The sequence below is a fragment of the Labrus mixtus genome, chromosome 6, assembly GCF_963584025.1.
Source record: "Labrus mixtus chromosome 6, fLabMix1.1, whole genome shotgun sequence".
In the NCBI taxonomy this organism is placed as follows: Eukaryota; Metazoa; Chordata; class Actinopteri; order Labriformes; family Labridae; genus Labrus; species Labrus mixtus.
This window is the reverse complement of record NC_083617.1, coordinates 20,706,480-20,717,750: the sequence shown is the minus strand read 5'-3', so window position 1 is coordinate 20,717,750 and position 11,271 is coordinate 20,706,480. Positions and strand designations below refer to the sequence as shown.

General features: G+C 40.1%; 1 protein-coding gene across 1 annotated transcript in view; it reads right to left on the bottom strand.

Annotated features, from left to right (window-relative positions):
- Nucleotides 1–5,644: 5,644 nt before the first annotated feature.
- LOC132975690 (acylphosphatase-2-like) overlaps nt 5,645–11,271 on the bottom strand; it is a 6,789-nt gene continuing 1,162 nt past the window's right edge. Inside the window, exons 3-4 of the mRNA XM_061040410.1 lie at nt 10,351–10,460; nt 5,645–5,896 (exon numbers count right to left, since the gene is read on the bottom strand). Coding sequence (XP_060896393.1) covers nt 5,782–5,896; nt 10,351–10,460 — 225 coding nt within the window. The 3' untranslated portion in view covers nt 5,645–5,781. The remainder of the gene's footprint in view (nt 5,897–10,350; nt 10,461–11,271) is intronic.

Sequence of the window (11,271 nt, the reverse complement as noted above, 5' to 3'; positions counted from 1 at the left end):
GTAGGAAAGGAAGGAGGCGATATGACGAATTGACTGTGTTGGTTCAGCACATAAATTCATTGTTTGTTGGTCAATACATCTATAGGTCCCCTCTACACTAAGCTTTATAGGGGACAGAGTTTTAGAGTTGTGATGTTTTGACTGAATAGTCTTATTTATAAAATGTTTCTAAATTGGCAAAAATAAATTAAAAGGGGTTTGACCATTATTAGGAATGTATGGACCAAGTGCCTTTCTTTCTTTCCTAGCTTTGTGTCTTCATGTTCTAAAATAAAAAGAAGCTTTATCATCCACCTCCAACCACATGTCTCACACTTCTCCCCTGTTTACTGCTAAATCTGATATAGAGCAAATAATAGCACCGCCACCCAGAACAGTTGCTTTTGTAGAACCCATGAGTAGCTGATAAAGGTTTATACCATAATCTGGCATCATTGTCGCAATAAGTCTAACCTTTTCAATAGGCCTTTGCTCAATTTAAATGATAGTACCTCCTGGATTTTAGTATGGCCAGAATTTGGTTTTCGATGTGTAGTGTGTCTGTACGATGAGTGGTATTGTATCAGCAGGCTTTAGGGTATAATACTATATATGGAGAGCATAAGCAGGCGGAACACAATCTGCTGGAATGTCATTCCCGTTCGCATCGGCGCTGATCTGAAGAAGATTTATTTCTCTTTATAAAAAAGATATCTACAAATAACAATCCATGCAGATCAACATCTTTCTTTGAGCAACAAATCTGCTTGACGCCATATCAAAACCAGCGTTTACATTTACCACAGTCCTGGAATGGATGAGATGTTGGGTCGGTTTGTTTTTCAGGTTCATTCTGAATTACACCAGCGTAAAGCCACTGTGTAAACAAATGGAACACATCCATACGACATACAAATGGAAATTTCCCCTCTCAGCTTACAGTTATCTTCAGCTTAGCTATGAGCTGCCAGGCCTGAAGGTGGAAGTCAATATGACTACGAAGATTCAAAGTCAATAACTATGCTTGCAATTAAACTTAATTGTTCCAGGTCATTCTAAATACAATCTTCAGAGCTCTTAAAGTATAGTTTAAAGACAGGCCACAGTGCGCTGCCTGCTCTGAAACATCAGACAGACATAGTAAGAGGCTATCTTGTGAACGTAGCATTGAGCAGCTCAAGATATTTCCTGTAGGAGGAGTTTAAACCAAAAACAATGCTCCGTAGCTGCTTGATGTGATAATTTGGATCCAGTGTTTAACATATCAAAGTTAATTTTCTGTTACTGCTGCCAAAGAAACAAGTGGCTTAAATAATCAGATGTTGCAGGTTTAAAGGGACAGTGAAGGTCTGTTCTCTATCAAAATATATTCATGCTGTGCCTCAACAGAAGGAGATCATGTTGTCATGACATAATATTTGTGACTTTTCATCACTCACACATCTATACACACTGCAAATGATGCACTAAGGGTCTGAAGGTCATCCAAACGTGCTGACACAGAATGTGACACTGTGTGTGTGTGTGTGTGTGTGTGTGTGTGTGTGTGTGTGTTCGTCTGTGTGTGTGACTGTGTGCAGAATGTGATCTGGCCTTGAAGGTGTTTTTGGGCTCTTGATGACTCACACACAAACACACTGTGTCAGAGTGTGTGTGTGTGTGTGTGTGTGTGTGTGTGTGTGTGTGTGCGTGTGTCCGGCTTGAAGGGGATTATAATTTAGATACCAGACACCATGTCGAAAGGTCCAGTAGACTTGCCGCCATGTTTGTTTTGAGGCAGAGGATGGTGAGGAGAAGGTCAAAGGTCATCAAGGTAATTCCTATCATGCAGCTGCTGCCTGTCAGTGTCTGAAATATCTGCTTCTCCCCCTCTCTCTCTGTGAAATGTCAGTCATCAGAGGTCACAGCATGTTGATGAAAGACTCTGATGCTGCACAGTTGAAAAACAACAACAAAAAACTAAACAAATATACTTGTCTGGTGAATTTAAGTGCGTGGATAGATGAAATTTGTGGGCCCCAGAGGATGAACCACGTTCATCCATGAACCGTGTTTCATTCTCCAGTTAATTCCACATGTGTTTATATTATAGTTTGCATAAAGGATATAAAATATATATATATATATATGTATATAAATGTGGACATAGCCACAGTTGAGTCATCCATTGTTTGTTGACTTGTGTTTTGTAGCCACAAGTTTAGCGTCTTTTTATTATTATTCAAAATGTAAGCTTCAAAAATAAAACTAAGTTTCTGTACATTTTTTATCATTTAATGAGGTAAGCGACCCTGTCAGCAGTATATTGTTTCAGGGGGGGCTTCAGCCCTCGCCAAAAGGTCTAAAATCCCCTCTGGTCGGACTTACATAGTTCAAGTCCTATAAGCAGAGTTTTGGAGCATGAGTCCAGGCAATACATACTGAGTTAATAAGACTTTTACCTTTTCATGCACTGTGATCTTTTAAAATCGATATAGGCTATAATACTACCGAGTATTTTAGGACAAATATGGTGTCTTTACTCGTTTAAAGCAGACACAGTTAGGTTTTGGGTGGGGATGTTTTAGTCTCTGTTCAGATTTATTTCTATAATCACACATAAAATCTGCCTGTGCTAAATACAACAGACAGAACAGAAAAGAAAACCTTCTGCTTGAGTTAAATGTCACTGATTCTCTCACAGCAAAGTTGGACTCAACTTCAACATGTTGCCTGGCAACAGCTGGCCGTCAGCACCCACTCAGGTGTGTGTATTACGTTTGTATGTGTGTCATGATGAATAAGACTAACTGTGTGGGCAGTTGAAGTGCTGAGCAGATTTCAGAGAAATAAAAGATAGATGGAGGACAAAAGAGGAGGAGAAAAGAGGAGCATACAGTGGAGGAGAAAAGGAAAGAAACTAAGAGAGGAGAGGATGAAGGAAAGGATACAGGAGAGGAAACATAGGAAGGAGAGAAGAAGACTGGCGAAACAAGGGCATCAACTTTTCTTTTCTTTCTGTATCTCTCACGCAAACACTTTGAGCAGACAGAGTGGTGTCGCCATGGTGACCACTATGAGATGCCAAGCCGGTTGCCGGGAGAGAAAGAGGCGGAGGAAGAGGAGGAGGAGGAAGAAGAGGTTGACGCCAGTGGATTTTTTTCCAGCTATTCCGCAGTGGTTGAGGTGTGTGGGTGGCCTCTCTCTCTCTCTCTCTCTCTCTCTCTCTCTCTCTCACCCTCTCTCCTTCCTGTCTCTCTCATAGCAAAAGTTTGTGGGAGGCTGTGTTATTTATTTTTTTTTTTTTCAGGAGATTTTGCATCGAAGAATTTGCATGGAACAGAAGAGAAAGTGAGAAGTGATGTTGGAGGTAGACGATGATGGGGTTTATATTCTGGAGCGTTAGGGACATTTAGCAGGATGGGCTAAGACTGAACTGTTTCAGCTGGTCCTGGGATGAGCCTCGGTTCAGCAGCTCTGGAACAGAATTTAAATATAAATGAGACATTTCTTATAAAACAAAACAAAAAAACTGCTGTTGATTGTCTCTCGGCCAGACTGGGTCAATACCTCTCAGTTAAACCGGGTGTAGGTCCATTTTTTGATGTAAACTCCCAGGTGCAATAGATGATGTCACCCACCCTGCACTGCTCCATAAACCAGTGTTTCATCTCAACGCTTCTGTTAGCGTGCAGGTGTGAAGTGCGGGACCCATAGTAATGTGAGGCACCTGTAATACTGTAATAGGTTTACTTGTGATTAAATGAATAAGGCTGACACAAGCACTTCTGGGCAGTGTTGGAGTCTTTAGGACTCACACGCATCATTTAGGAGACCTAAATGATAAGCTGGTCTATCTGATTGATGTGCTGGAATTTCTGTATTTTCAGGAGAGCAAACTTGTTAAAACAGTCTATAAACATTGAGACACAGATGAATAATGGATGTGTGAGAGAAACTGAGTTCTGTTATTGCAAAATACTCGTGTGTTTCCAAGTTTTGTAAGTCAATTGATAGTCTTTGAAGTGCAGCTCCTAAAATGTTTGGCTTGATAGGAAGTCAGCAGTGTGTAACCACCTACAAAGCCTGATTAAATATATGCTATTAACTGTGTGAGTGTGAAGAATATTTTCAAAAGTAGGAACTAGAGAAACATTGTTAACTTTTTTTAATCATGTTTAAGTGAGCGAGGGTGTTTGGCACACACGTCTTCCAGTTGACTGATATGTCTGTCAAAGTGCAGCCATGCGAGGCTGATGTGCCCGAAGCTATTCAACAGGTCATTCAGATGTGACAGAACACCGTGGAAAGCATCCCTGATGAAATCCCTTTACGGTTATTAGCCACTATTGTAGTCTGCCAACTTCTTGTCTACTCTGAGCCATAAGAGACTGGCATGCATACTCTCTGTACTCAGCCTCACACCTGATGGACCAGCTAGAGCAAATCCTGTAGCTTTATTTTGGGCTATTTGGAGCTTAGACAGAACTTCTAGTACTCCAAACCGGCAATAAATCTTTCTTCATGAAAGGCCAAGAGTTCAGTTTTAAAACTATATGTATTTGAAATATGTTGATATAATAATAATAAATGTTTGCAGATTGCAACAGAACATAATATACAACATGTTGACTACACATGTATGGGCTTTTATGAATACTAAAGAAAACAAAACAGAGAATTGTCTATTTCATGTAGCGACAACGCCTACAGCTATGATCCTTTACAGTCGTCCCCCCGCCACCCGCTCCTACAACTACACACAGCTTCATCATGAGAGTGGATGGAGGGTCAGTGTGTCCATCCTGTGCTCCAGCAGCTGTGTGTACGTCACTGTTATATAAGTTTGTCATAACATCAGATACTATTCAAACAGCCAACATCCCCTTGTCTCTTTTGCAGATTATAGTAGTGTGTACGTGCGTGTGTGTGTGATTGTGTGTGTGTGTGTGTGTGTGTGTGTGTGTGTGTGTGTGTGTGTGTGTGTGTGTGTGTGTGTGTGTGTGTTTGTGTGTGTGTTTGTGAGAAATGTCTCGAGATGGGTTGGCATGACAACAAAGCGTATACTTCTAACAGTGTATCCAGGGAGAGTGAGTCTCTAAGCGCTGACACTTGCACAAACACAAGGCCCTAGAGCTGATCTTCACAATGCCTTCAATTTGAAGTTACAGAAAATGAATTTCCGTAGATCAACAATGGTGTTTTCATGTACTAAAACCCCATATTTCTTGCTAAATATTTAAGTGTACCTACAGATTGCCTTTCTTCCTTGAACACAACCATACACACACACACATGTGCACACTGAGTCGCAGCAGTAAATAGATGCTCTGGTCCTGCTGTGTCAGAGGTTTTGTTGTTGATGCCATGACAGCTGATCAGGGATTTTCCTGCTGTGATTTAATTGGATCAAATCATGTAGGTGATCGAGTCATGTGACTTGCTCTTATGTATTTCAGTTGAATTATGAGTGTGTGTATGTGTGTGTGCGTGTGTGTGTGTGTTTTTATATTTCAAATATTAGTTTTTCATCTAATTTTGAATATGCTCTGGTAAGGTCATTCCTGTTAAGAGGGACACATTACTGTTATATTTATTTGTTTTTCTGACAGAAAACCTTTTTTACCTGGAACAGTAAGAAATCTCCGTTTCCATTGCACTCCAAAAAAGAAACTCTGAAAGCAACTCTGGCTACAATAAGTTATTTATCAGTCTTCATTAATGAACTTTGACAGGAGCTTGGCTATGAAATTGAACTGAAATGAACAACAGTTAGGTCTAACACAGGTCTGGAGAGTTCCTCAAGATCCTTCGATGAGTTGGTCAGAAGCGGGTCTTGAAGCCTGACAGCTCCAGCTTGTCGATGCTTCTCTGATTGGTGAAGGAGGCTCTGGTGATCCGACTGGATGGACTTCCTTCTTTACTCAACCACACCTTCCTGTTTAGGACACAGAAAGAAACTCAGAGATCCTCGTCACCGTGTGGACAGTCCAACTGTGACCAGACCCTGCTCTGTTGTATTGCCGTTCATTCAATGTCTGCACTTAAAGTTCAGAGAGTACAAAGCTGTGGCTCAGTGGTGAAGTGGATCGCTTCCCAGTGAAAAAGGTTGCAAGTTAAATAAAATACATACATTTTTAAGTACTTTAAATTGAACCTTCATTTTATTTTTGTGTCATTACAAAGTTAAGCTAATGTTGCAATTTTCTTGTGTGATTAAGTAGATAGTATTGGTGAGGTAAGAAAGGGTAAATACCGGTAATTCATATTATTTGTGTGTTGGTTTGCACATCACACTTCGGGCCATCCATGCATAAGTCAGTTGGGCCACCCCAGTCAAAAAGTCTGGACACGCCCCTGAGTAGTGCGCTTGTCTTATTCTTGTTAGCTATGTTTTGTGAATCATAAAATGTTGTTTTTACACCAAATGTGCATTGAGTAAATCCTACTTTAGCTAGTCAAGGCTTAAGCAGCTTTGTGTAATACATCAATTATAAGTCAATGTCTGTGTTTGTGAAAGCAGCATCAGTGCTGGTCAAGATATTTTGCTTTTAAAATGTATTTTTGGGCCTTCTTCTTTTCTGACAGGACAGCTAAAAAGAAACATGAAATATTTAGAGAGAGAGAGAGAGAGAGAGAGAGAGAGGGAGAGAGAGAGAGAAATCGGGGATGACAGGACAAGCCAAGGGCTGAGGGTCAGGGACAAAAATAAAGAAAAAAATAACAATCAGACTGTTGGGGGCGGTCAGATACACATGTGGTACCCAGGGGCATGATGGGAAAAACACATACATTCCTACAGTACAGCTTTATTTAAGCCTGAGAATCTGAGCGTGTTGAGCTGAAGAAAGTCTGTTTCACCACCGACTGTTTTTGTGACCATCTGATAATTCTGATCGTGTGTTTGTAGATTAGAGAGAGCTTTCAGGGGATCAGGGTCACGTCCATGAAGCTGCACTGACTAAAAACCCGGCCAGAAATGAAAGAGCAACTGAGATAAAATGAGGAGAAGAGAGAGAGAGAGAGAGAGAGAAACTGAGAGAGGGGAGAGAGTCAGTGAAAGAGAGACGAGCTGTCCTACTTTTTCAGTTTTGGCAAAAAACTTCTCCATACAGTCGACTGATCTGATGAGTGACCTAGTACTCTACTGTACACGTACACGTACACACACACACACACACACACACACACACACACACACACACACACACACACACACACACACACACACACACACACACACACACACACACACACACACGAAACAGATTATAGCGTTAAGTCTCCACAGCTGGATATTTGCTGGTTTGTAATCTGCTGACGTTTTCCTCTAAATCTACGCTGTTTGATAAGAATATACATTTGCGAGGACAGTTATTGACAATGCACAATGTTAGAATATGTTTTTTATTGTCACAACTCCGATCAGAGACTTTAGAAATTTGTAGCAAATAACTCTCTGTCAGCTTTGATGTGTAAATGTAACAGATCTGTTATCAAGTAATCAGACTCAGTATTACAGAAAGGGACATTTGAAGTTAACATACATATCATAATGATACCTATTATTATTAACATTTTTTTGTATCATTATCATTATCATTTAAATCATCATTATCAATCCTTTTTTTTTAATATTGACCGTGTCCTTCAGGTGATAAACAAACAAAAAGTTACTCTGTCTCTTAGAATTCCTCTTAAGGATGATTTGAGGTCTTGTTTTGTTGTTGTTGTAAAAGCCAACACAAAAGACATTACTGACGGCTATGGATGCTAACTTTACAGCCACTTCCAGCAGCTTCAGGTGTGTACCAAGTGAAATGACCTGTTACCTTTGTAAACAACTGTAAAAGAGGCCAGCATAACAACACCATGATGGAGGTTTGTAAAAGGTCTGAGCTTTTGTCCTCACGAGGACAACAAAGAATCTCATCACTGATAGGCTTTCGCAGAATAGCAGCACACACGTTGTTGCATGAGTAACAAAAAATGTATATCAACTCAAAATGAGGCACATTTTGTGTTGTGTCTCATTTGAGTGTTTGCATCACAAATCACTTTGCTATTTTTTAATTTACAAATGAAAGTTTTAAATGTTTTGATTGTGGTCAAAAAGCACACTAGCAGTTACTGCTCATCACCACAGAGAGCTGAACTGAGACCTCTCAGATGCTATTTCAAACTGTGCTGTCATTCATTTTAAAGTAAGAAGATAAGCGCAAAAAAAACTCAAACAAGTCACTCAGTGTGTTCTAGTGTGAAGTTCAGAGCCTCAGTTCAGACTGCAGTCAGCCCTAATAACATGTAGAATACACTCCAATGATATTGAAACAAGCTCTCTACAGATTATTAAACATCTCTAAACAACAAGAAACCAAAATGTCTTCTCTCACAACAAGATTAATGATTCTTTAGGCCAATCAAAAAGCTGAATTACCTTAAATGTTAGTCATTTCTGACATTTGAACAAATGACAACAGCCTCTGGATTAATATGATGTCACTCATGTGAATGTCAGACACAAGTGACATCTGCTTTTCTCTCCACCTCTGCTCCTTGTCCACTGATTTTTTTATTTCTGGTTCCAGCTTAGTTTTTAAAATCTCACTTTCGGTTCCTTTAGTCTCCATTTTGTTCATGTTCACTGCACTCTAGGAATTATTTTTCTCAAGAGGAGAAAAAAGGGAAACCACCCACGCGTGTACCTCCCACCACCACCACCAGCAGCAGCTCTACATTTCTCTCTTCTGTGGTTCACTACTTCCTAACTCTCACTCCCTTCTCTTCTGTCCTCCATCGCTTTAATTCTCTGTCCTCTTTTTTTGTACCACTCCCCTTTCTCCACTCCTGTAAGTTCCCCAGTGTCCCCCTTTCTTCTCCCCGTTATTTCCCCCCGTCCTCCCTCCTTCTCTTCCTCTGTCCAGAGGAACAGCTGCTTCCCGTTTCCCAGGCCCGACAGGAAGTGAGGTCGTGGTGAAAGTGGAGTCATCAGGAAGGACATGAGGGAGAGTGTTACCAGTGAAAAGATGCCCGGTAGAATGGAGTGTTATTGATCTTTTATTAATACAGTGTTTAACTATAACTCTGAACTGTAGCTTTTACTTTTATTTTTTAAAACTCTTTCAATATTTTAGCTTCTGTTTTAGCTTCTTATCGTTGATATTAATGGTTTTGTTTGAACGATTTGTCATGATGTGTTTGATGTTGTGGTAATGGTTAATGGACTTGAGCTTGTATAGCGCTTTCCTTGTCTTCTGACAACTCAAAGCGCTTTTATACCGCATGTTTTATACCTCCCCATTCACACCCATGCACACCCTGTGCATGGGTGTGCCGACGAAGCAGCGGGAGCAATTTGTGGTTAAGTGTCTAGCCCAAGGACACATTGGACATGTGACTGATTAGAATTAAAACAGATGCATATCCAGTCAGTTCAGTCACATGACATTTATTCTTATCCATAAGATGTTGTATTTTGGGATATCATTTTCTTCCTTTAAGATTTAGCACTGTAGTGTATTTAGAACTAAAGTGAAGGTGAAGACTTGAAATTCAGGCAGAAAACATTTTTTAAGTGGTATGTCAATTAAGACTGACTTTATCATTATTATTAAATACAATAGCTCCCGCTTCTGGATAGGCCCCACTGAAAGCTGTAAAATGCATCTTTTGAGAAATACGCATTTAACAAAGTACCTCCTAGTGTTCTCTTTCTATTTCCTGTAATGAAACAGGTTTACACCTGTTTTAAAAACAACTTGACACAACGTGTATGTGTTAATAAAGGATATCTATCTCTTTGGAGCTGGCAGCTGAAATAATAAACTCCAGCCGCCCGGCGCTGCAAGGAGTTGAAAACGAACACCAAGAATTACAACACTGTTTCATCTGTGTTAGTGTGTCTTTGAGTGTGTGTGTGTGTGTGTGTGTGTGTGTGTGTGTGTGTGTGTGTGTGTGTGTGTGTGTGGGGAGAGAGAGCAGGATCCCTAGAGGCAGTGATGTCATATAAACTAGAAGTCCACACCCTGGTGACATCACTATTGGACAGTGAGGACATTAGAAGAAATTGAGCTGAAGCTTCAATCTGATGAATGATTATTGGACAGAACCATAATGAAGGGAGAGAAATAAAGAGAGGGGTTTTTCTGAGCTGTCATAAAAACGCAACTCTGTGAAGTTAAAGAACTGGTTTATGATATATAAAGATATATCTCCACAAGTATACAGAGGGAATTAAAAAAAGAAACCTGCAGCACCAAATCATAGTCGAATCAAGGGTTACAGTATGTTGTGAAGGGGAAGATCGCCATCTAGTGGCTGACTATAATACAAACAGCAACGACAGAACTGGTGAACAGTTGATTTTGTAGCAGTGTAACACTGTGTACTCACATCTCCTCCACCATATCAGCTGGACCCTGGACTTGTCCCACCACCGTCCCACTGTAGGTGTTCTTCACCCAGCCGACCAGGCCCAGCTGCAGACCCTCCTTTTCTGTGTACTGCAGGGGGGAAGATGAAGGGGTTCACATTTAACATACTTGTAGGTTTGTAATTTTCATATAACAAGAAAAAAAATAATTTCAGAAAAAGACCCAAAAAGATGATGTAATATGGATTCTGAATCAAAAAGCAGACACATTAGAAACAAGCGAGTTTCTGAGGAATTCAATGCCTTTCCATTACAGGGACCAGGTCTAAATAGACTTCCTGGAATTTTTTTTAATCCACAAAATGTCACTACTACAGATAAGTACGAACAAACATGGAGTGGGGGATGGGTCTTACAGGGCTGAACATTTTTATCTCTAATTTGTATATTCTTCAAAGGCATTTATTAAATACAGATAACAAAATGTGGGAGGAACCTTTAAGCCCCTTTTAAAGAAGCTCCTGTGAAGAAAGGAGCTTCAGACTTTGTGGAAATCAGGGTATAGGCAGATTTGTTTGGTAAGACTAACAAATGATCATGAGCAGCATTCAAAGAAATGCTGCACGCACAGATGTTCTCAGTTTGCATAATTTCATAGTAGAATCATAGAGGGTCACACTCATGTAGTGATGCAGAAAAGCCCTAGAAGTTCTGTGCGTTAAGTGCAAAGATGAAATTATTTTTTGAAAACATAATCAGCTAAATAACTTTTTTCTTCACTCACAACCTCAACAAGATTGTCCACACCAAAAAGGACCACGTTTTCTGTGCAAAGGCTTAGTAAGAAATAATGTTGTGCAGCGACTTCTAGTGGCCTTAGAAATGATTCAGGAGAAAACTCAAAGTCAGGAGAGGTAGTATTTTAATGGTCAAATTCATTT